The 27,125-nt window shown below is 38.8% G+C and overlaps 1 protein-coding gene across 1 annotated transcript in view; it reads right to left on the bottom strand.

Annotated features, from left to right (window-relative positions):
* Positions 1–15,108, bottom strand: part of RTKN2 (rhotekin 2) — an 80,753-nt gene extending 65,645 nt beyond the window's left edge. The window contains exons 1-2 of the mRNA XM_011944105.1: positions 14,850–15,108; positions 8,582–8,778 (exon numbers count right to left, since the gene is read on the bottom strand). Coding sequence (XP_011799495.1) covers positions 8,582–8,778; positions 14,850–14,909 — 257 coding nt within the window. The 5' untranslated portion in view covers positions 14,910–15,108. The remainder of the gene's footprint in view (positions 1–8,581; positions 8,779–14,849) is intronic.
* Between the last annotated feature and the right edge of the window lie 12,017 nt (positions 15,109–27,125).

The following is a 27,125-nucleotide window of genomic DNA, read 5'->3' as shown; positions in this document are numbered from 1 at the left end:
TCAAAAAGTGGGCAAAGGATATGAACAGACACTTCTCAAAAGAAGACATTTATGCAGCCAACAGACACATGACAAAATGCTCATCATCACTAGCCATGAGAGAAATGCAAATCAAAACCACAACGAGATACCATCTCACACCAGTTAGAATGGCGATCATTGAAAAGTCAGGAAACAACAGGTGCTGGAGAGGACGTGGAGAAATAGAAACACTTTCACACTGTTGGTGGGACTGTAAACTAGTTCAACCATTGTGGAAAACAGTGTGGTGATTCCTCAAGGATCTAGAACTAGAAATACCATTTGATGCAGTCATCCAATTACTGGGTATATACCCAAAGGATTATAAATCATGCTGCTCTAAAGACATATGCACACGTATGTTTATTGCAGCACTATTCACAATAGCAAAGACTTGGAACCAATCCAAATGTCCATCAATGACAGACTGGACTAAGAAAATGTGGCACATATACACCTTAGTTCTTGTCCTTAGTAGGGACACGGATGTAGCTGGAAACCATCATTCTCAGTAAACTATCGCAAGAACAGAAAACCAAACACCATATGTTCTCACTCATAGGTGGGAATTGAACAATGAGAACACTTGGACACAGGAAGGGGAACATCACACACCAGGGCCTGTTGTGGGGTGGGGAGAGGGGTGAGGGAAAGCATTAGGAGATATACCCAATGTAAATGATGAGTTAATGGGTGCAGCACACCAACATGGCACATGTATACATATGTAACAAACCTGCACGTTGTTCACATGTACCCTAGAATTCAAGTATAATAATAATAATAAAAAAAGAATATCAGCCAATAAGTGTAGAAGGAATACTAGAATTAGATAATCACTGTTTCACAAACCCCATTATAAATATAATTGATTTAGGCAAGAATCATAAATGGATGATAAATTCATTAAGTTAAAGCTCACTGGATAACAGAATAATCACCCAGTTCCAACACCCCACAGATTACTTATGAACTGCAAAGGGAAAACCATTTTATCATGAAGAAGAAAGCTTGCAACTGCCATCTAAAGCAAGGGTTCAAACTCAGCATTAGCTGGTGGTAAGACCAGGTATCATATTGCATCAACTGGGAGCATATAATGGTCCCCAGCCTCACCTAGAAAAAATGTTTAACTTGAGTCTGATAAGGCCTTTAGACTCAATGTCCATCTATGGCAAAAACAGAGAATACAAGAAAAGGTTCAACGATACCTCAAGGAAACAACCAGGCAAATGCAGAATGCAGGATATTTTAAAGGCTAAAAAAAACTAGGCTTTCTTTTTTTTTTTTTTTTGAGACAGGGTCTTGCTCTGACGCCCAGGCTGGAGTGCAGTGGCATGATTGTCGCTCACTGCAATCTCAAGCTTCTGGATGCAAGTGATCCTCCTGCCTCAGCCTCTTGGGTAGCTGAGATCACAGGCACACATCACCACTCCTGGCTAATTTTTCTGTATTTTTTTGCAGAAACAAGGTCTTATGGTGCCCAGGCTGGTCTTGAACTCCTGGGCTACAGCCATCCTCCTATCTCAGCCTCCCAAAGTGTTGGGATTACAGGCATGAGCCACCATTCCTGGCCGAGACTCTTCAAAGTATAAATGACAAGAGGTTTTCAGAAATAGGCAGAGTAATTAAAAGAAACTGAAGAGATATAACCAAGTGTACTGCACAGATCTTGACTGAATTCTGGTTTGGGGGAAAAAAAAGATAAACAGTTTTCTTCTGACAACTTGGTAAAATTGAATATGGACTGGATATTAGATTATTATTATGGAATTACTAATATTTTATATATAATATTTTGATTATGTAGAAGAATGTTATTTTTAAAAGATCCATGCCAAATTATTGTGGTGTGTGTGCCATGTTGTCTGCAACTTATTTTTAAATGGTTCAACAACAAAAAAGAAAAATGTGTGCATGTATACACACACTTGTATGTGTATGTGTGTGTGTGTGTATAGAAAAAATGGTAGAGTAGATGAAGGTGAATATATATAGCAAACTATTAACTGGACAACCTAGGAGGAGAATATACATGATGTTGATTGTACTATTCTCATAATTTTTATGTATGCAAATTTCACATAAAAAGTTGATTAAAAAGCAAACATAGTTGGGAATAAATGATAATCTGGAACATGATAAGCAGACACTTGGACCAATAAATGACAGTAAGAACCTAAGAACATAAAAGAAGGTGACAAAAAAAGAGTAACTGTTATATAATTAACTCCTATTAAATTCTAAGCCCTATTTGCTCATCATACACATTAAAGGGATACAGGGCAAAACTTTATTTATGAAGCATACATTAAATTGTTCTTAAGTAAGTACACAGCGCTGTTGGTATTCTGGGGGATATAAAGTAGAAAGAAGGAGAGAACCAAGAGTTGCCTCAGCTATGAGTTCCCTCTAAGCTCCAGGCACCAAATCCTCACAATAATCCTGTGAAATTAGTGGTGATATCCTCTCTATTTCACTGACAAGAAGAATCATTGTCCCTGTTTCCAGAAGCTTATAATTTATGAAAAGATATGTTGATTATAAATAGCTCTATTAGAATGTAGTATGTTCTAGTGAGGTATTCACGATTTGGATGGTACTAAAAGAAAAAGGAGGTAAATAGTCATTGTTTGGGTCCTTACCATGGACATAAAGGAATAATTACTTTCCGAATAGAATTATCAAGGAAACTCTGAGGCAGGTATGGTGTCCCAGAACAAATGGGTTTCATCAAGTGGGAATGGAAGATACGGTACTTCAGGGTAAGCAAATGCACTGGAAATAAGAAAATCCAAGAACTGTTTTTGGGATACGATCAAGCATTTGACTGCAATAAATTTGTAAAGCAGAAATTGAAAGATAAGAGTGCAAGTAGTTTGGGATCAGACCCCAAAGATTCTGGAATGCCTATTTCAGTAAATGGAAAGTAATAGCTATTTTTTGAGAAGTAGACTGAAATAAACCGTCTTTTAAGTAGCCATATCCAGCCACAGCATGCAGAAAAAAAGGTACAATGACAGTTTACTAGTCAAAAGTCCAGCAAATTAACAGACTGCTGTAACCAAGCCATGATACTTTCTAAATTGAGGCAGTAAGCAACCTATGAACCTCATCCTAACGACCTACTGCCTACCCAATCCAGAAAGGTTTTTACATCCTGACTCCACTGGGAACTATACAGAAGCCTGGGTATTTTGGCTTATTCAAGCATAAAGAATAGGCAGTGTACTAGGTGTTTCATACCCAAACACAATTTAGAACAAAGTTTTTGTTATATTATTAGAACAGTATGGTAATAGAACATTTCACCAGTTGCCAATATTCTCAGGATTGTGTGGTTTTAAAAAAACAACAAATGATATTACTGATTTCTCAACTGTGGTTCCTCATCTAAAGCACAGAGTAACCATTTATTGAATTTTTCCAAGGGTGGTACAAAAGTAGCACTATTCTATATGCAGAAGTTAAGTCAATGTATACAATGGATTTCTTGGGACATTAGGACTTAATTCTTTCCTGGAACCCCAGTTTTAAAAGCCTCTAGAATGAAGTAAGATTATTTGACTTTTTAAATAATTTCATTGGATTGAGAAGTAACTGAAAAGTTCTTGCAGAATGGTTATGTACAGAGAGCACCTTGAGTGAAGATCTATTAGAAAAGCCCTAAAGAAACCCACACGCAGTTTTGATTTCCTCATTTCTCTAACAAAAGGTTACTTCTTTATAAGATCATTTCTATGTCTGCCTATTCTTATTTTCCCTAAAAACTGGTTAATTCAATTATTTACTCTCACCACCTTTTTTAATACCCTGCTGCCAAATAACCTTCCCCAAATACCCGTTTTCATCATACCTCTTCCTTGCTTAAAATGATAAAGGAAGGCCGGGCGCAGTGGCTCAAGCCTGTAATCCCAGCACTTTGGGAAGCCGAGACGGGCGGATCACGAGGTCAGGAGATCAAGACCATCCTGGCTAACACAGTGAAACCCCGTCTCTACTAAAAAAATACAAAAAAACTAGCCGGGCGAGGTGGTGGGCGCCTGTAGTCCCAGCTACTCGTGAGGCTGAGGCAGGAGAATGGCATAAACCCAGGAGGCGGAGCTTGCAGTGAGCTGAGATCCGGCCACTGCACTCCAGCCTGGGCGACAGAGGGAGACTCCGTCTCAAAAAAAAAAAAAAAAAAAAAAAAAAAAAAGAAAGAAAAAAAGGAAAAAAAAATTTAAAGATTTTTTAAAATTCCATCCTGGCTAACACGGTGAAACCCCGTCCCTACTAAAAAATACAAAAAGCTACGCCACCTCGGCGGGCGCCTGTAGTCCCAGCTACTCGGGAGGCTGAGGCAGGAGAATGGCATAAACCCGGGAGGCGGAGCTTGCAGTGTGCTGAGATCCGGCCACTGCACTCCAGCCTGGGCAACAGAGCGAGACTCTGTCTCAAAAAAAAAAAAAAAAAAATTCAAAAAATAGCCGGGCGCAGTGGCGGGCGCCTGTAGTCCCAGCTACTCGGGAGGCTGAGGCAGGAGAATGGCATAAACCCGGGAGGCGGAGCTTGCAGTGTGCTGAGATCCGGCCACTGCACTCCAGCCTGGGCAACAGAGCGAGACTCTGTCTCAAAAAAAAAAAAAAAAAAATTCCAGAATTCAATAATTAAGAAAAACAATGTTTTTACATGATGAAGAAATATACATGTGTATATATAACATAAAAGATATTTTCATGGGTAAGCAAATATATATAAAGCCCTGTAATAGCTCACCATGGCAGCTTGGCGCAATAGTAAAAAAAAAAAGTACAGGTTCTTTTTCAGAAGGAGTGGGAGATGGAGGTACATAGGTTTTTAAGTCACCTGGATTCATGACCTAGCCACAAAAGCCCTGTGTATCCTTAAAGAGTTACAGCCTTTAAAAGAGGTTTATATCTGATACGGTTTGGGTGTCTCCCCACCCAAATCTCATCTTGAATTGCAGGTCCCATAATCCCCATGTGTCATGGGAGGGACCATTAGGAGGTAACTGAATCACTGGGGGGCAGGTTTTTCCTGTGCTGTTCTCATGATAGTGAGTAAGTCTCACGAGTTCTGATGGTTTTATAAAGGCCCAATTGCCCTGCACACGCTCTCTTGCCTGTTGCCATGTAAGATGTGACTTTGCTCCTCCTTCGCCTTCTGCCATGACTGTGAGGCCTCCCCAGCCATGTGGAACCATGAGTGCATTAAACCTTTTTCTTTATAAATTGCCCAGTCTCGGGTATGTCTGTATTAACAATGTGAAAATGAACTAATACACTATCTTTCTCCATTTTTAATGTGATATTTGTGAACATCTTACACAATGCCTGGCACCTGGAAAGGCTGTTAATTAATACCAAAGAACTTCCTAGCATTCCGGGCTTTCTTGGATCTTGCTTCCTCCTTCCTTTTCATCTTTGCCTTGATCTTCAGACTCAACACAACAGATCTTTTCACTGCTCTTGAATAATTCATACTGATTTTTCAACATAAATTTTTATTTTGCTATTTCTTTTTGAGACAGAATCTCACTCTTTTGAGCTGGCTGGAGTGCTGTGGTGTACTCACTGCTCACTCCAGCCTTGATATCCCACACTCGAGCAATCCTCCTGCCTCAGCCTCTCGAGTAGATGGGAGTACAGGCACATGCCATCATGCCTGGCTAATTTTTGTATTTTTTGTAGAGACAGGTTTTTGCCACGTTACCCAAGCTGATCTCAAACTCCTAAGCTCAAGCAATCTGACGACCTTGGCCTCCCAAAGTGTTGGGATTACAGGCGTGAGCCAGTTCGCCTGGCCTATTTTGCTATTTTTCTTGGAATGCTGCCTTCCTCCTGCTCACCTACCTGGATTCTATCCATCCTTCACAATCTAGAAGATCCAAACCCAATTGTTCTATTAGATATTCCTCAATTCCACCACTTCACAATTACTTGATTCTTCTTTGAAAAAGTCTAGATTTAGTATCTATACTTATTTTTTGACAGTTTATCATAAAATTTAGAGAAGGTAGACTAGTGTTCTCATTACAATGCTATTTATTTTAACTCTAGCAGCAATATAAAATTGAGCATTTTTCCACCTTAAGGACTAACCAAACTAAGGAACAGACTGCTGAATCTCTAAAGGCAAAATATTTGCTGAATATACAATATTGCCATATTTTGACAAACTCTTTTTTTTTAATATAGATACCCTAGCACAGTGCTTAATAAGTGTTCTGCAAGTAGTAGATATTCAGTAAATATCTGCATAATTTACATAACTTTCTTCAAGGAACTAAATCATTAATCTTCAAGTCATTTTTGTGATAACAAAGCAAGTATAATTTCTAGTTACATCTGATCAGTGACCTCAGGTTATATCTTCATATACAAAATGAAGCAATAAACAAAGAATACATATAGAATATACAAGATTTTTTTTAAACTCCAGCAATATTAAGAGAAACACCGTTTATACATGAATGATGAACAAATATATATGTGTGTGTATAGTGACAAAGATATTTTCATTGATCACAGATAATTAGTAAAGAAACTGAAAATCAAACACATTTCCAGTTAAGGGTCCTAATTTTTCCCCATCACTGCTATATAGATTGAACAGGCATTAGGCTTATTTAATATTTTTTCATAAATCAGCAACTTCAGAAAAGCCACACTGTCAAATTTAAGAAATGGTCAATTCATAACTCATTAATACTTAAAGAGCATTAAATATGGAGGCAGATATGGTCCCAAAAATAATATTCCAGATATTGTGATAGATGATATAATATAATGTTTAGTCCCATACTTTCTAAAATCAGGGCTTCTCAAACTTTTCCACTGAAACTTCCCTTCTCGACAAAATATCCTAATACAAAGGCTGAAAGGGAACATATATCCCCAGGTATAAGAAAGCAGAACCTCAAAATACTCCACTATTCTAAACTTCTCATGCTTAATCTTAAAAATCCATGCTCTAAGAAGACATGCTATATTTATTCTATGACTTTGCATCATGTACTCTCAGTGCTACATGTTACCAACTTTGAGAAGCGCTGACTTAAATCAATGTATGTCTATCTGAAAAATATTTTCCTACATTATGATAATGGAACGATTTCATTGTATGATGCTGGGGGCACACAGCAATGAAAACTGACATTTGTTGAGTACTAAGTATGTAAAAGGCTTAGGTATGTAAGTACTAAGTATGTAAAAGGCCTAATGTAATGTAAATTACATTAGGTTTTGGAACATATAAAATCTCAATTTTCAAAATGTAAATATTATCATGCCCATTGTAAGGAAGGAACCGAGAGGCACAAGGAGATTAAAATAGCTATCCCAGCAGGGCACAGTGGCTCATGCCTGTAATCCCATCACTTTGGGAGGCCAAGGCAGGTAAATCGAGGTCAGGAGATTGAAACCATCCTGGCTAACATGGTGAAACCCCATCTCTACTAAAAATACAAAAAAAATTAACCAGGTGTTGTGGCACACGCCTTTAGTCCCCGCTACTCAGGAGGCTGAGGCAGGAGAATCGCCTTGAGGCAGGCGGAGGTTGTGGTGAGCCGAGATCGCACCACTGCACTCCAGTCTGGGCGACAAGAGTGGGACTCCGTCTTAAAAAAAAAAAAAGGCTATCCCATGGCAATACAGCTAATAAGGTTGGATACTTTGTATCCAGGTCTCTTTTACATCACATTCTCATCAAAATTTTATTTTTACAGAAATCTCAAGACTCTGACTGGTGTTTTTAACTTACTTTTCAAGAATTTAATGATGCTATGCTCAGCTCAACAATCACTATTGTCTAACAAGAAATTCTTCCCTTGTGTCAGAGCTGTAAATCAACAAAGGGGAATGTAAGACTGTTTTTATTTAAAATACACCAAAATCCAGCCACTAAATTGAACCAATTTTTAGGTTCAAGTAAGATTTGGCATTGTAAATAAGATAGGATATAAATTTCATATACAAACCATTGATCTATCTAAAAGAGCAGCATGAGATGATAGAACACATGACCAGAAGTTATTAATACTTAGCAAATCTTAACTCTCATTAGCTTTCATCACTTGTTGCATGAATGTCCTTGAGGTTTTTTGCCTGAGACTTACATTCACCATATCAAGAAGTTCCTTTCCATTCATAAGGTTTTATCTCTTCATAATTTTGCTGCTCACTCATCTCAGTTTCTATACTTGAGTTTCCATGTCTCACAGCTAGTACCTTTTTGTTAGCATATTTCTAAGAAATTAATTTTCTTACTCTACATTTCCATCAATATTGGTCCTTTCTTCTTAAAATGCTCCCTCAGTCATTGCTTCTGAATAATTTTCATTTTATAACTACATATTGAACACAATAGCCCAATAAAAGCTGCTAAGTTCACTCTGAGCACTATCGGCAAACTGTTTATGACGAACCTACTACTTCAGTGTATTTGCTTTTTTAAACAGTTTGGTGATGTGACATGTGTACTTAAGCTTAAATTATACTGTGTTTTAAATTTACATATTTAAGTACATTAAAAGTCACAGGTAAACTATGTTACTAACCATCTTCCAGTCTGATTTGCAATCTGTTCTTCCAATTTCTGTAGCTCCGATGTATAGGCCATTATTCGAGCATTGCACACCATGAGATTCTTAACTGCATGTAAAACCTGATCTTTCTGAGTGCTCAGAGAAAGGAGTTTCCATATTCCTTCTCGCATTCGAATTTCTAAGTCTATTTTTTCTTGAATGCTGCAGTCCTAAAAAAAATAAAAATGCATCTTTAAAACATAGCAAAGATCCAAAATTACATTTTAACCCATAATAGATGCAAAATGTACTAGATATCATAATTGTATACCATCTTGAGAAACCAACAAAGTTTTAATATAAATATATGTAGTATAAAAATAGCTATTTTAAAGTGCTCTTTGCAATTCTTAACTTCTTTCTTCATTACAAAATCTTTACAATCTAAAGAAACTGAATAAACAGAACATAAACAAAGGTGACAAACATTATGTGTTCTTATAACTATATGAAGTTTAATAGTGTCTCTCCAAACTTTATGTCCACCCAGTGCCTCAGAATGTAGCCTTATTTGGATAGAGGGTTTTGCAGATGTAATTAGGTAAGATGAGGACATACTGGATTAGAGTAGGTCCTAAATCTAATGACTAGTGTCCTTAAAGAAAGGTCGCATGAAGACACAGTCACATACAGAGAGAATGACATATGAAGACAGAGACTAATACGTCTATAAGTCAAAAAAATACCAAGGATTGATGGCAGTAATCAGAAGCTGGAAAAGGCAAGAAAAGAATTCTTTCCTAGGGCCTTCAGAGGAGCGTGACCCTGCCAATTCCTTGATTTCAGACATCTGGCCTCCATAAGTTTGAGAATAAAGTTTTCTTGTTTTCAGTCACTCAGTCTTGGTCATTTGTTATAGCAGCCTTAGAAAACATACAATAACTAACGTGAACAATATATCACACATATATATTATATAAATTGTATTAAGAGATGGCAATGTGGTTGATGACAGTGAATTAACCAAGAAAAACATTCTGAAAAAGCAGATACTGAGTAAAGGAGCCAACGTTTAGTAGCAGGGAGGAAACAGGCTATTTGTAATAGTAGGCAGTGTAAATACAATCTCAGAAGCAAGAGAGCGAAAGCATTGTACATAGAAAATGTCAGAAGCCTTAGCTATCCAGAACAGAGCTTTATAATATAATTCTGGACATACCATTTATTTTAGTTTTAGGGTTCACCATGAAACTACTAAATAGTTTATTTCTGAAAGTCTTTTATTCCATATAATTATCTTTTAATGGCCTGATTCTACATACAAGTTTCACATGCAACATTAAAATTCTACAAACTGAATGTACAGTTCTGATTTAATTCACAATGACTTTATAAAAATTATAAATCAAAGGTACTCTATATTGTATCATAAACATGTAATGATGTTTCTAGTATGTCTATTTCTTAAAGTGACCACCCTAGTTTCTATGGTAAACAAAATAAAGACTATAATTTACTTTCTGATTGGATCAAAATGTAAATTTAAAAATGTAAATGAAATCTAATAACAAAAGGTCTAGACAACCTTTTCAAAAAGAAAAGATGAAAGTTAGGAGAGCTAACAGTCTTTGAAGACTACCTCAAAAGACAAACTGCAGATGATTTAACTTGACTATCCAAATCAATCAACTGTACTATTTACACACAGAAAACAGATCTGTTTAATTACCTCCTGTAATTACATCATGTAATCACCACATAAAAACCTTCTCATCTAGTGTCGTAACTCAAAACTGGTGTACTATATAAATGTAGTCATTCGCTGGTTTTCCTTCGCTGCACATGACTGAATTTCAACAACTCCATTTCATCTTTTTATGAGTTAACCAGCCCCAAAGTAAATTCTTCTTTAATGTAATTAGCAATTAATTATAAGAATTATCTATGTGACCCATATGTCTATAGAAATAAACTCTGGCAGACTGACTATATTGGGGAGTACACATAGGGAGCAACCTAAAGCTGGGATGAATAGTTTTACCCCACAACTCAAATATAAACAAATACCATCTGGTGCCACTAAATTCAATTTTGGTTTTAAATGCTGCAATGAAACAGGCAGTTGAACTAGCACAGTGGTTCTCAAAGCTGGCTGCATATTCAAATCATCTGAGGCAGAGAGCAAGGGCCTTATAAAAGTACCTAAACCTGTGACCTACCCCAGGCCAAGCAGGATCTCTGGAGGTGGGGCTTGAGCCTTTTTTTTTTTTTTTTACAGTTCTTCCGGTGATTCAATGGTCAGCCAGGGTAGAGAAGCACAGCTGGACTATCTGAAATTCCACAGCAATCTTGAAAGTTGCAACAACCTTAAAGAACCAGCAGGTGGCTACAGCCACATTAACGAATCAGTTTGGGTTTCTGTCCCATAAATAAAGAGTATCTTCTCACCATCACTTACGATGAAGACTCCATAAAACTACAGAAACTTGGGAAATTGTAGAGAAAGAAAATGTAGCCAGGATTTTAAACAAAAGTACATTTAAAAAGTTTGAAGATGATGGAAGATTAAAGTACTATTTATTAAGGAAATGAGGTGTATCTAACAGATACTACTATGAAGATTTTTTTTCTTTAGAGCAAGGGTCAGAAAACTATGGCCTGGCTGGGACCTGATTTTGTAAATAAAGTTATACTGGACCACAGACACATTCATTCATATTGTCTATGGCTCCTTTAAGCTACAAGGGCAGAGCTGAGCGACTTCAACAGAGACTGAGTGGCCTGCGAAGCTGAAAATATTTACTGCTTGCCCTTTATAGAAATAGTTTACTGACCCATAATCCAGACAAATTAACATACATAGTAAACTATAATCTTACCTCCCTCGCTGAGGCAGGTCTCAGGCAAATCTGAGTTAAGTGGATCCCAGAAGGCTAACATAAGCAGGATGAATTGTTAAGTGTATATACGGTTTTCAATGTATTCTGAGTTTTTTTTTTTTAGGCTACTGGTTTTAGCCAGTTTTGTATTTCCCATGCAACTTCTTTTAGTACACATCTATACTTTACATGCAGAAAAAGCCTCTCTGGTTAAGCAATGCTAGCTCTAGCAAGGAAGGGTTTATGGACTGAAACCCTTTAGAGCTGTCTTTAGTTACTAAGGGTACACAGTGCATCTAGGGTAAGGGTTGATGTCTAGTGCTATCCCCAGTAAGAATAATGATCATGTAATAAGGGCACCGACTGGGCATTCAATAGTGACGTTTATTGACCTCAAAGAGGATGAGTACGGAGTGGAAAATCATCAGTGTTGCTCCCTCAGCCCTAATGGCTCGACCAGGTAGAGTCAAGGCTGATTAGGACCAAAGACAAAAGCTAGTCTCTCTGTAACCATTCCTTTTAGGAGTGTTTGAATGCCAGTCTCCAGAAAGAGCAGAGAATGAGGTAAGGCCATCATCCCCTTATTTCTTTTCCAATTTTCTGAATAAGGGCTTGCCTCTAATCAAGTCAAACAGAAGCCTGTGTCACTGTCCTGACCCTGTAAGTACTTTAACAAGTTAGGCTGATAAAAATATATGGACAAGGCTATGAATGAAATAGGAGGATACCTTAAAAACGGAAATTTAGATTAAGTAGGAAACAGAAACCTACTAGGTTTTTTTTCAGAGCTAGCCTAGTATGAAGGAAGTGCAAAAAAAATGGCTTTACTGTTGGTATTAAAAACTGACTTAAAAAACCTGAAGTTGAACTCCTGGTAAGACAACTGCAGTAATCAAGATAGAAACTACCATTCACCTAATGGATATAGTTAAGCCATGCTAACCAAAAGACCAAGGTGAAGAAGAAGAAAAGAGTAAATACAGTCCGTTCTCATTTTGCTAAAAGAAACTGTGTGGATTTTAAGAATTGTTTATGTACAGAAAAAAGTCTGGAAATTGTTAACAGCGGCCATTCTGGGGAATGGAACTAGAGAGAGAATTCGTAAATTCATGTTGCTATGTTGACTTTCCTGCAATGAGATAGTATTACCTTTCGAATTTTATTTTTATTAAGATTCCAAAAGCTTAAACATTTGTAAGAAAAGGTAGGGGACTGCCCGAACCACTCAGCTGAATAGGACGAAGGATAATAACAATAGTCATCTCTCAAGCACATCCTGAGTGCTAGGTGCTGTGATAAGTACTTTAGAGATGTTCTTGATTTCCACCAGCTGTCTGGGATAGGCAGCAAACCCAATCTACAACTGTGGAAACTGAAACTTAGAAAACAGATACAACTTATTTAAGGTTGCACAACAAGAAGAGTTTGGTTTGACCTGAATCTGACTCCAAAGCCAATACTCTATGCTGTGAGGAGTCGCAGAGGATTCCAGGGTTTCAGTAGAGGTGTTTGGCTAGTGTGTGACCACCTCAAAATCTTTGGCCTTATCTCGATAACATGGCAGCTTCATTCATGTATCAAAGGAAATACCAAATAAAAATTCAGTGTTAGTCAAGTATAAAATTATCTGACTGACCCTCAATATTCCTGTTAGGTTGAAACCTACTACTATTTTGTGTTTTTTCTCCAAATCTAAACTGAAGATTCTGCATTTCAATCATTTCGATTTTGTCCTGCCTAAAAAATTAAGTATTGTACCTTCCCACATGTAAATAACCAAGCCTTTATGTATATTTAAACATTTATTTTCATTCCTTGCAGCTAAACTTCCTTCATGATTTTATCCTCTTGTCGCTTCTGTACCATTCCTATGCCTGCAGCCTGAAGCTCAATAAATACACCTGGACAGCTACACCTACACCTACACCTATATGATACATACAAGAATCTCAATAGAATGCCAATTCACTATAAATTAAGATTTTGTTAGCAATCAGGACAGCCAAAGTATATAACAGGACAGGATCGAAAAAAAGTACATCAAAATCTTTGAAATTTTTGAAAATGCTGACATAAAACAGCATAAAAATTACTGACAAAGACACTGGACTTCTTTTGCATAATGAATCTTAATGTCTTGCTTTATTTTTCACAGTCTTAGTGAAAACTTCCTAACAATTTTGTGTCTGCTAAGGAAATTCTAGATTTTTTTTTTTTTTTTTTTTGAGACGGAGTCTTGCCCTGTCGCCCAGGCTGGAGTGCAGTGGCTGGATCTCAGCTCACTGCAACCTCCGCCTCCCGGGTTCACGCCATTCTCCTGCCTCAGCCTCCCGAGTAGCTGGGACCACAGGCGCCGGCCACCTCGCCCGGCTAATTTTTTGTATTTTTAGTAGAGACGGGGTTTCACCGTGTTAGCCAGGATGGTCTCGATCTCCTGACCTCGTGATCCGCCCGTCTCGGCCTCCCAAAGTGCTGGGATTACAGGCTTGAGCCACCGCGCCCGGCCGGAAATTCTAGATTTTTAAACAAAGATATCAGGTGCCTCCATATGAATGAAATTGCAAATATTTTACCAATGTTGACCTACAAAACTGGCAATTTCATATGGCTTAACCTACTTCTGAAGTAGGCAAAAGAAGGTAGAGATTAAAATAGAAGTGAAGATCCAGCTTAAAGACATCAGAGTTTTCTTTTAAGACCCTAAAGTTATGGTTAAGAGTGAAAAGTGGTAACATTTTAATAACTGATGCTGCCAAGAAATAATGTTGGTCTAGTAAAAAGCAAAATAAAAAGGTTTCTAACACACTTTACATGGCACAAAAGCAAACATCAAACTTCTATCCAATTTAATGTGTACTCTCTTTTTCCTTTCTAATGATCTGAGAAAGAACCCACTATCAAACCTTCAACTTTTCTCTAAAGTGCAGAGGTTGCAGTTTGCCTCTACTCCACTCCGAACCCCCCCCCAACCCCAACCAGTTCTGTGTTGTGTGTAGACATCGCTTCATTACTGTGCTTCCCATTAAATCTGTAATAAGCCAACTGTCTTCCACTGGCCTCGCTGGGTTTCTTGGGAATCAAGCGGCTCCCATTTCCCCGGCATCACCTACAGTTGCAAAAAGACAGGCGTCTAAAGCCTAGAGAGGGCGGCAGACAAGTGGACCAGCAAACGCGCGCTGGGACCCCGGCCCCGCCTTCCCACTCCGGACCTCAGCTCCCTCTCTGAGAAATCCGGCGGTGCCGATGTCCAGGTCCTTTAGAGCCGCAAGAATGCAGTCTCCTAGTCCCTCCCTTTGTTTGTGGCCACCGCTGAAACAGAGGAGCGGGGGAGAGGCTTTCCCGACGACTCCACAAAGCGAAGACGCGAGGAATAGAACTCCAGTTCCCTCTCCTTCCGCGGCAGGGTCCCTCCCGCAACTCACCTGCTGGGTGGGAAGCCCCGCCAGGCCGAGCGCAGGACCCCTCAGACTCGGCCCCTCCATCTCCAGCGCGAACTGTCCGGGCCGTCGCCACTCTGTCAAAGGAAGATTTGAAAAGCCCGCCCCTGGCTGGAGCCGCGGAGGACGCCAACCGCCCGGCTGTACCAAGTCCCAGTCGCAGGGGCCGGGGGCGCAGGAGGAGCACGGCCGACGCGCACGCGCAGTGGGCACGCCTCGGGCCCCGCCGCTCCCGCCGCCGGAAGTTGCCGAGACCCCAGGCTCCAGCGCGGCGGGGCGGGGAGAGGGCGGCGGTGCCGGACTTAAAGCCGGGACAGGGATGTGGGCGGGCCTGGAACGGGAGTGGGAGGGGCCGCAGGGAAAGATTTGGCGGCGGAGCGCACCTGTCGCAGCGCAGGTTTCTGGCTGGTGGTTTTCGTGGCACGCCCTTTGCACTGGGAGCCTTCTGTCCGCATCCCACCGAAGGCCTTACAAAGTGATTGTAGCTGGACAGACTCGAGGCTGCCGTCCCTGTACTCCCAGACAACTCAGGAACCCACAGTGTCACTACGAGCCCACGGTCTCGCTCTCAGAGAACCAGTAACATTGCTCTCAAACACAGCGCTCGCTGTCTCCTCTCACCTTGCCCAGCGTTGTCACCAGGGTCACCCAGAGATAATGGTTTTATTCATCAGGTTCGTAAGATACTATGTCAGCCATTTCACAAGGTCTTGTCTTTGCCCCCAGTGTTTATAATCCTAGATGTTCCCCGCCCACTACTCTGTCCACTTACTCTGTTTTCTTGCGAAGGATTTCTTACAGCTCTCTCACCCTCTCTCTCTTTCCCTCTCCCCTTGTTTCCCCACCAACATCCAAAGTGACAGCAAAATGGGGTACTGTTTCTCAAAAGCCCTATTTCTTGCTGCCCTAAAGATGAGCACAAAGACCCATTTTAATTAATGGATTTTGTTAATTATAAAGGGAAACGTGGAATTTTTAAAAATCAAAATGAAAGCAGCAAAGATTTCACACCCTTGAAAAGTCCGTAAAATTCATTGTCCCTAGTTTATCTTGATTTCCCCCTTGAAAAGGCAACAGGAAGCCTCTTTGGGCCTCATTTTTTCTTCTTGAAGAGTCTACCAAATCAACTCTCCAGCCGTCATCGCCTAGAAACCCTTGGGCATTTTTCCTCTATAAATAGGTGCCCATGTTTTTTTATTTGCCTGGGACAGACCCTGTCTGGGTCGGTTGTCCCAGTGTTGCACCAATTTTGCACTTATCCCAAAGTGGATATTATATGGTCATTTTAACTGCAAGACCTTTTTAAAAGCAGTTGGTTTGAGAATGTATTTTAAAAGTGTAATGGGTACCCTTCCTCAAATAGGTAAAATGCCTCTTTAAGAACCTTTGGACTAGGTGATACTAGAAGCTTCCCAGTTGGGAATGATGGTCCCCTTGCATTATGAATGACTTCCTTACAACAATAAAAGATGTGTTCAAAATTACCAACATGGAGCTCACCTCATTTTCTACAACACAGGTCTGAATTTCAGAATCATTAAATGCCCCTTCCTCCAATGCACATCTCTTTCTTATGCTACCACTTTGTGGTGTAATTATCCCCTATTCAATGTGAGGCTGCATGAGCCTAGCTATAGTACCTGACTCAAAAGAAAAACACACCGAGAGCCCATATTAGACACGTAGTACTTATAACACATACAGCTCTCAGATACAGATCAAGATACATGTAGAAGCCAGCACTTCATGAAAACAGAGGTGAGTCAACCAGTTTAAAATTGGACACTGATATAGGAATATTTGATGAGTTAAAACCAGACATTTAACTAGAGATACATTTATTTATGATACTAGAAGAAAGAGGTTAGGAAAGGCCACATTTAGTAATTATCTGTAGAATACAGTTGTTACAAAAGACCTTTCTCTTTGGAGAAGAAGTTATGACGTGGTCCTGCTTTTATTATACACCGGGAGATTCCCCAGGAAGTGCTTAAATACTTAATTATTATATGATGATTAAAATATCTTGGAGTAGGACTTCTGTTTCCTTATTTATCCTAAAGTCCTTTCTTGTTACTGCTAGTTTGATCAGACACAGTTTTCTCTGGTGTATGTAATGCACATAAAATATAATCACTCATGGAAACTACAAAAGTTTAAAGAGCTCACATGCACTAGTTTGATTAGCTTGAGGATTTATCTTTCTATCTATCTATTTATTTTACAGTTCCCAGAAACTGAGAAGTACTACGTTTTATCATCTCAAATATTTGAGAGAGAACATTTGGGCATCTCTTAAGCCATCATCCCTGGGCTCTTACAGAGGGTTGATATCCACCCAACTGCCCAGATGTAGTAGCTTCAGCTAGAGGATGAGTGACGGAATTACTGTCCTACCAATATTACTTCTCACTATAAGGTCAATATTTAATGCCAATTAAAAATATACATATATTGGTTACCCCTTATATAACAGATAGTATTATAATAAATTAAAAACTACAGAAGCCAATCTAGAGAATACTAATATATGCAAAGTACATTTTTCTTCTCTTATTCTCTGTATTCTTGTTTTAAACTAAGAGGCTAAAGGCAAAGAAAACACTGAACTTAAAATCAGCTCTTTTACATAACAGATCCATTATTTTGAAAAATGTCGTTTGACACAGAACAGGTAACTTGTGATTTTGAATATCCTCCTAGCCTCTCTTATATATATAAAAAAAGTCCTATTAAAAATTCTCTTGGTGCTTCATTTTACTCATCTGTTCATCTTGTAGATAGTGTGTTAAAGTTGAACTGAATAAATTAAAGCTATATTTTGAATTATATATGGGAGAGACAGAGAGAGAGAAGGAACTGAGGTCAAGGTGCTAAGCAGAAGTGCAGCATTTTCTTAAATGAATGGTCTACGAATAGCTGAAGCATCACATAATCATAAGGAGGCTATGGAATGTGGAGTCTGAGGATTTATTAGCCTGAGTACCTTGGGCAAGCCACTCGGTTTTCTTATTTGTAAAACAAGTATAACAATACCCATCTTGTTTTTTAAAGTTGTTGGGAGTCTCAGATAAGATTTGTGGGAGTGCTTTTTAAACTGTCCCACAAAAACAGGAGCGGTTACTACTGTAGGAAGAAAACATGAGTACCGAAAGGCAACTGTGAAGGACCTATAGAACTATGAGAACTGAATGAGAAAAAATTATGTGAATTGGATATATTCAAGATATATCACCTACCACTGCTAAATAATATGCTGTATATAAAGAACTCCTATAAATCAATAAAAATCCAACTGGAAAATGGTCCAAAGCTATGGGAGGCATATTATAGGAGAGTAAATCCAAATGACAAATAAAATGCAAAAGGTTGCTCAACCTTATTATTAGTCTGTAAACTGCAGATTAAGGTCCCAAGGAGATATTTTACAGTCACTAGATTGAGAAATATTAAGAAATCTAATAATACTAGGGGTTGGCAAAGATGCAAGTCCAAGGGATATTATATACTGGTGCAGGAGATAGAAATATGTCCAATCACTTTAGAAAAACAAATTTAGAACTGTCTTGTAAAGTTGAAAACGTGTTTACCTAGCAATTCTGCTCCTTGGTATATATCCTCTGGGAAATTCTTGCAAATTTATATAGGCAACATTGCTTATCATAGCAAAAGGATTTTAAAAATCCAAATGCTCATTTCAGGAGCATGGATTAATAAATTGTGGTGATTTACCCAATAGAAGGTCATATATCTTTAAAAAAACCATAATTATGTTTAATAACATACACATAACTAAATCTTAGAAATACTGAAGAAAACTCATTGCAGAAGAGTACACAGAATATATAATCTTTGTAAACTTAAATAACAAGAGACTTTAAACAGTACATTGTTTAAGGAAACAGGTGTGTAACAGGTGTGTGGTGAAAGTTTATGCTTAACAGGAAAGGAATACTAAAAACAAAATTCAGGCTAATGCCCAGCTTTGGAAGGAAAGCAGGAGAACAGGATAGTCACAGAGCCTGCAGATATAGGGCTACTTACTGGTCATGTTTTAATTCTTAAGTTGGGTGATGGGTTCACCAATATTAACTGTAATGTTTACCCGGTAACTCACATATATAACATATATTTAGTATCCATCAAACCTTTCATAATAAGAAATTTTTAATATGTAAAAAAGTCCTTGTAAATGTTAAACAATAGTGATAATGTGTGGTTTTTTAAAAAACTAATAATACATATTTTAAAACTAATAATACATATTTTGGCTTACAGAATTTGACTTGACATTTGATGCATCACCTTAGTATTTTCATTATGTGAAAGCATGGAAAACACAACTGTAAAGCATTGGTGCCTATAACCAGAAAAAAGATGCTGAAGAATTGGCTATGTAGATTTATTTGTGAATACTTAAGAACCACTGCTTGGGAGTAGTGAGGGGTAGGAGTCTGGCGGAATTTGCAAAGGATGAGAGCTCTTGTCAGCAGATGGGGACAAAATTAAGTGCAATTTAAGTTATTACTGCCAGTGTGACCTACGTATTACACACAATCCTGAGGAAATTGAAGTTACATTATAATCAGAATGCTCTTTACTCACCAAGCAAATCAGTCACAGGAATTAGTTGTGTAATTTGAATCGGTGGTTCTCAAATTGGGGCACACAAAGACTTTGCAAGGCCTGGGTATATGTAAAGGTCTGACTGTTTAAAGGAACTCGTGGTTAAGATCTTCAACTTAGGTTCCCTCATTCTGAAATTGATGGGCCTAACAACTTACCTGCCGTCTAGGCCTCCCCTTGGTCACCCTTTCACAATCACCTTTTCCCATTTGACAAAAGAAAGCCATCACTTCCACCCATTGCATTGTCCTGGAGTATAAAAACCATTAGGCCGGGCGCGGTGGCTCAAGCCTGTAATCCCAGCACTTTGGGAGGCCGAGACGGGCGGATCACGAGGTCAGGAGATCGAGACCATCCTGGCTAACACGGTGAAACCCCGTCTCTACTAAAAAAAAAAAAAAAAAAACTAGCCGGGCGAGGTGGCCGGCGCCTGTAGTCCCAGCTACTAGGGAGGCTGAGGCAGGAGAATGGCGTAAACCCGGGAGGCGGTGAGCTGAGATCCGGCCACTGCACTCCAGCCCGGGAGACAGAGCGAGACTCCGTCTCAAAAAAAAAAAAAAAAACCATCTAGAGGTCAAAGAGACAGTTAAAATTATTGATATTGGGCCGGGAGCAGTGGCTCAGGCCTGTAATCCTGCACTTTGGGAGGCTGAGAGGGTGGATCACCTGAGGTCAGGAGTTTGAGACCAGCCTGGCCACCATAGTGAAATCCCATCTCTACTAAATATACAAAAATTAGCCGGGCGCAGTGGCGGGTGCTTATAATCCCACCTACTTGGGAGGCTGAGACAGGAGAATCGCTTGAACCCGAGAGGTGGAGGTTGCAGTGAGCCAAGATCATACCACTGCACTCCAGCCTGGGTGACAGAGTAAGACCCTGTCTCAAAAAAAGAAAAACAAATTATTGGTATTGATTCTACATTAAGTAATAGTTACCTATGAATACATAACTAATTGGAGGAAAAAGGGTTCATCCACCACATGATATGTGATGTATAAAATTTCAATTTATATACATATGTTTGTTGCAGAGAAATATTACAAGGTGAGCAGTAAAGACTTCTCATGCATAAAAATATTTTATTTTAGCATAAAATTCTGTGGGGGAAGTGAAATAAAAATACAAGTTCAAGTAGGAAAAGAAATAATGTACAATTTCCAGCATAAAATTGTTTATATATTTTTTACATGGATGATGCTGGATGGGTATCAACTGTTAACATTTTAGATTCCACTGGATACATTTAATAAATAGAATTTTTGAAATTTGAAATTTTAATTATTTTCAATATACCAGTAATTACATCCTTTGTAACTATTTAAATATATGGTAAAACATGACAGATGTCACCTTAAAAATATGTAAGGGGTAAAAAGATTTTTTAAATTATTTTAAAATAATGAAATCACGTCATTTGTAGCATCAACATGGATGGAACTGGAAGTCATTCTGTTAAGTGAAATAAGCCAGTCACAGAAAGACAAATACTGCATGTTCTCATATGTTGGAGCTAAGAAACTATCTCATGGAGATATAGAGAGTAGAATGATAGCCAGGTGCGATGGCTCATGCCTGTAATCCCAGTGCTTTGGGAGGTTGAGGCAGGAGGATGAGGATCACTTGAGCCCAGGAGTTCCAGACCAGTCCTGACAACAAAACAAGACTCCATCTCTACAAAAATAAAATAAAATAAAATAAAAAACAAGACAAATAAAAGAAATTAGCTGGGTGTGATGGCACACACTTATGGTCCCAGCTACTCAGGAGTCTGAGGTGGGAAGATTGCTTGAACCTGGGAGGTTGAGTCTGCAGTGCGCCATGATCATATGACTGCACTTCAGCCTGGGCCACAGAGTGAGATGTTGTCTCTCTCTCTATATATATACATATATATACACACACACACACATATATATATATATATATATGAGAGAGAGGGAGAGATATCAGAGGCTGGGAAGGGTGTGAGGTTGGAAAACAGTAGGAAGGGGGAATGAAAAGAGATTGGCGATTGGGTACAAAGATACAGTTAAACAGAAGAAATAAGTTATAATGTTTGATAGCAGACTAGGATGACTATACTTAGTATAGTCATCATAATATACATAATAACATTATGTATATTTTAAAGTAACTAGAAAAGAGGACTTGACATGATGCCAACACATAGAAATGATAATGCTCAGGTGATGGATACCCCAAATACCCTGACTTGAGTATTACAAATTCTATGCATATAGAAAATATTTGCATGTACTGCATATATATGTAAATATTACATATGAATAAAAGAAAAAATATTTTAGGTGTATTTGCATAAAAATGTTTGAAAACTGCTGATTTAATTATCTGATGGCACCCACAAAAATACCCAGATGCATTGATATAGAGCAGAAGGTCCACTTGCAGATGGAACCGGATCCACTTCCTCAAATTTCCCTCTGACCATTTCCCCCACTGTCTGCAATCCCTCATATTCTCTCACATGCCCCTCTGATTTCCAGGCCAGTCTCAGCTCCTTTCTTAGATATTTTTTTTTTCTTTAGATGGATTAATATTATAAATTAGGCTAAGGACAGATTCCTCTTTTCCTACTTTGGTTCTGGAAATTTTTTTTTGTAGATATTTACTACCTTTTTCTCCTCAAGAGTATCTTGGCTATTATTGTGCTTTTGCTCTTTCACATGAAATTTTGATTCAGCTCCTCAAGTTTGAAGGAACAAAAAAGAGGTGTGTTCGAGTTTTTGTCTGAATTGCATTGAATCTAGAGAGAAATTGTATATTTAGGATATTGAATATTCCAATCCATGAACATCATGTATGTTGCAAATTTAGATTTTCATTTGAGGTCTTTTGATGAAGTTTTACAGTTTTTTCCGCATAGGCCTATGCATATTTTCAGTTCCATGTATTCTTGGGTTCCTTATATCTCTTCTTGCTATTGTAAATAATACTTAAAAAACATATCTTCTGTTTGTGGCTGGTGTATAGAAATAAAACTGATTTTTATCTGTTGGTCTTATATCCAAGTGCCTTGCTAAATTTGCTCATTATTTCTAATAAATCATCTACAGGTTTTTAGGTATATTCTGTACAAAATCAAGTGTGAATACTAACACTTTTCTGATTCTCGTATTTCTTCTTACTTGACTTACTACATTGGCTAAGGCAGCCAATACAATATTAAATGGAGGTGGCATTCTTGTTTTATTCCTGATTTTAATCTTTATCTCACTAAGTACACATCGTTTACCTTGCAGCTTTGGGTTTACGCCTTTCTTAATCTATTGTCTTTATCTCCTAACTTTTCTTTTATATTCTCTACTTTCTGGACTCTTTGTGTTGAATTCCGAGTATTTTTCCAGATTCTCATTTTTTTCTTTTATCTGTGTCTGATTTTCTCTTAAATCCATCCACTGAGTTTTTTATTTCAACCATTAAATTTTTCATTTAAAACAGCACTGTTATAATAACTTTTACAAATCTCCCTGGTCATTTTGAACAATCTTTTGTTACCTGTTCACTTCTGTGATTCTTCTGTTTCTTTATATCTTTTTCACAATTGTTCTACATTCTGTTTCTAATCATTGTAATATTTGTAGTGCTTAAGGATATTAATTTGATGTCATTTCCACTGACATTTACTCAAGGTGATTGATTTCCTTGAGATTTGTTTTTTTTTTTTTTTTTTTGAGATTTGTAATCATTGACTGGGTGTTCATTTTTACCTAATCCAAGCTTTCTTACAGGGGAGATTTACATGTGCTTTTACTTGGAGTCATAGGCTCTAGATGCCTGAGACCAGTTAACTCAGGTTTCTAAGCATAATATAATAATCTCAGGTGCACGTCCTTCCACTTACCATTGGCAGAGCAAAAACCATTTGTGTGTGTGCACATGCATTTGTGCGCTAATAACTTACACTGTGGTTTTAACTCAAGTTTTTTGATTGATTGTGTTTGTTATTACTCTATTTCTAGTTCCTTAAAGGTGTTTATTTTTTTCCTAAGATACCAGCAATGCTATAAAAGTTATATTTATGCAAAATATATCTATTTTACAAAAAATTATTCATCAGTGAGAGGAACCATTATTTGTGAAGTCCACTGTACCTCTAATATAGAAGCTCACAGAAGGCCAGGGGCGGTGGCTCACGCTTGTAATCCCAGCACTTTGGAGGTCGAGGCAGGCGGATCACGAGGTCAGGAGTTTAAGACCAGTCTGGCCAACATAGTGAAACCCCATCTCCACTAAAAATACAAAAAATCAGCCAGGTGTGGTGGTGTGCACCTGTAATCCCAGCTACTCAGGAGGCTGAGGCAGGAGAATACCATGAACCCGGGAGGCGGAAGTTGAAGTGAGCCAAGATCACACCATTGCACTCCAGCCCAGGCGACAGAGCGAGACTCTGTGCAACCCCCACCCCCGCAAAGAAAAGAAGTTCACAGAAACTGCTAATATAGAAATTCACAAAAAAGGATAGTTTAATACCAAAATATAGTAAGTACATAATTATACATAAAATGTAAGAATAAAGAACTGTCCTTTAAATTGCACTCATCTGGTTTTAAGGGAAACTCACCACGTTATATTTTTCTCCTGCAGATATAGCTGCCTAAAAAAGCTGGTCAGTATCCCAACAGGGTCAGATTCCTTAATGGTCACTTTGAATATAGTCCATTTTGAGGAATATGGAAAAGGAAGAATTTTTCAAATGGTAGAATGAAGTGCTATGAGGAATAATAGACTGGGGAGTCCTCTCCAAGATCTAATCAAGGGACCTTTCTCTCCCTTTGGGGTAGAGGATCGTTACAATTTCTACTTGCTGAGATTTCACAGCTACTGCAGACCAGCACTGCTGTGTCTCTCCTTCTTCTCCTTTCTGAATGGGAAGAGTTACATGGAGGCTATCCTGAACATGTATCCCCAGTATATATTGGATATATGTGGGGCAGATGACTTGCCCTTTATGTTCATAGGTTTCTGGATCAAGAAGACTCCCATCCTCACATGAAGCACATTGTTCCCTGAGGTAAGGACTACAGTATATTACCAAAGATCCTCCTTTTTGAGCTTGATATCATCACCGCATGGGACTTTTGGGTTTTCTCCTTCCAGGAGTGCATATTGCCAACAGGAAAGAGAGTGGACTGAATACTTAGTGCCTAGGAAGACTATTGTAATCAGTGACCCAACATAGTTCCAGTTTGGCTTACTTCCTCATAGGTTTGCCTGTTTGAGGTCAGCCTTGACCACGAGACTTGCTTTCTTTGCTGAACCATGAGCAGAAGGGTCTGTGAAGTAGCTGTAAGAGCAAGTGTTTGACTTGCTGTCATTTTTCCCCCCTCTGTCCCAGTGACAGGCAACTTTCCAGATTGTAGATGGCATAATATTGCATGGTTCAGAGTGAAATAACTAAAGACAGAACCCATGGCCGGGCGCGGTGGCTCAAGCCTGTAATCCCAGCACTTTGGGAGGCCGAGATGGGTGGATCACAAGGTCAGGAGATCGAGACCATCCTGGCTAACACGGTGAAACCCCGTCTCTACTAAAAAATACAAAAAAAACTAGCCGGGCGAGGTGGCGGGCGCCTGTAGTCCCAGCTACTCGGGAGGCTGAGGCAGGAGAATGGCGTAAACCCGGGAGGCGGAGCTTGCAGTGAGCTGAGATCCGGCCACTGCACTCCAGCCTGGGTGACAGAGCGAGACTCCGTCTCAAAAAAAAAAAAAAAAAAAAAAAGACAGAACCCACCTGTCTTGTGCTGAACACACATTAAAAGCAATAAACATATCTTTGTTATTTTGAGCGTTAAATAATCTGTTATTTTTAGCATTATTTTGAGCCTCTGAATCTGGGAATTGTTTGATGCTACAGTGTTACTTAGCTTGTTCTGGTTTGATACAAGCACCAAACTGGGAGACAGAGGATTTAAATTATAGTCTCAGTCCTGCCATCTAATATCCATTTGGCAAGTCCCTTGACATCTGTAAAGCTGAGTTTCTTAATCTGCAATATACAAATAATAATCCTTCCCCTGTCTGCTTCATAGGCTTATCTTTGAGTATCCAGTGTATATGAAAGCATTTGTGGCCGGGCGCGGTGGCTCAAGCCTGTAATCCCAACACTTTGGGAGGCCGAGACGGGCGGATCACAAGGTCAGGAGATCGAGACCATCCTGGCTAACACGGTGAAACCCCGTCTCTACTAAAAAATACAAAAAAAACTAGCCGGGCGAGGTGGCGGGCGCCCTGTAGTCCCAGCTACTCGGGAGGCTGAGGCAGGAGAATGGCGTAAACCCGGGAGGCGGAGCTTGCAGTGAGCTGAGATCCGGCCACTGCACTCCAGTCCGGGCGACAGAGCGAGACTCCGCCTCAAAAAAAAAAAAAGAAAGTAGTTGAAAAATGTAGGGCATGTACAAATATCTGCCAGCAGTGTCATTAACATTGAATTGGTTTATTCCATCTGTGTAATGCCAATCCCAAAAAAGAAAACATTAGAGAAGTTATGAAAACTAAAGATTTAAATTAGATAACGGTGGAATGAAAGACTTGACAAGTGTAGCATGAAGTGGAGATATTTCCATCTAAAATATTTCAATGACTTTGCACACCCTATTTTATAACCATAAAGTTCTTTAAAGAGTCATTAATATTTTTTAAATTCTATTGTAAGTTAAAAGTTATCACTAACAAAGCCAAAACCAAAGAAAAAAAGTTTATTTTGGACTTAGAAAATACTGTATTTTTCTTTTGTGTGATAGCAAAGTGAAGCTTGATTGAGTTGGCTTGTTTTTTACACATTCCGCAGTCAAATCTACTAAACTGCTATGTTTTCAAACTCCATCTGTCTTTCTCTCAGCCCCAAATTCTGAGCACCTACAGGTTGATCCTTGCCTTCCAAGAAATCACCACATTAGAAAGAACAAATCATAGACTCTTGTAGCGTGCCCTTCCCATTATTTTCTGAAAAACTAAAGGCAGGAGAACATTCTATGATGACTTTCCAGAGTGTGTGAGCCTGTTAGTAGTTCTGCATCGGTTGATGAAGAACATACACTGATCACTTAAGCTGTCAGTGAGAAGGAACTCTGTACCTAACGGAATGTTGTTTTTGGCTTGCCATTTGCTGTTATGAATGTCCAGGTAGGTAGGGCAGGCCCCCACAGTAATGCTATGAAGTGCTACATTTACTGGTGCTATCACAGTAATGATGATGATGTGTAACGAATAATTATACATGAAACTCCGAGATCCTTCTCGTATTAGACACGTGGAATGAATTATTTATCTCTGTCCTTTCTAGTTTTGCATTGGCAGGCCTAAAATATTCGGGTTTCATTTTGAGCTGTACAGATTTTACTGATTGTAGGTGTTAAATAATTTCTTTTTCTTTCTTTCTTTTTTATTTTTTTGAGATGGAGTTTCACTTTTTTTTGCCCAGGCTGGAGTGCAGTGGTGAGATCTTGGCTCACTGCAACCTCCACCTCCCAGTTTCAGGTGATTCTCCTACCTCATCATCCTGAGTAGCTGGGATTACAGGTGCCTGCCACTGCACCCAGCTAATTTTTTTTATTTTTAGTGGAGACAGGGTTTCACCACATTGTCCAGGCTGGTCTCGAACTCCTGAGCTCAGGC

Source organism: Colobus angolensis, unplaced genomic scaffold (assembly GCF_000951035.1).
Source record: "Colobus angolensis palliatus isolate OR3802 unplaced genomic scaffold, Cang.pa_1.0 Scaffold226, whole genome shotgun sequence".
NCBI lineage: Eukaryota > Metazoa > Chordata > Mammalia > Primates > Cercopithecidae > Colobus > Colobus angolensis.
The sequence above is the reverse complement of the archived record's forward strand: the minus strand, read 5'-3'. Positions and strand labels throughout refer to the sequence as shown.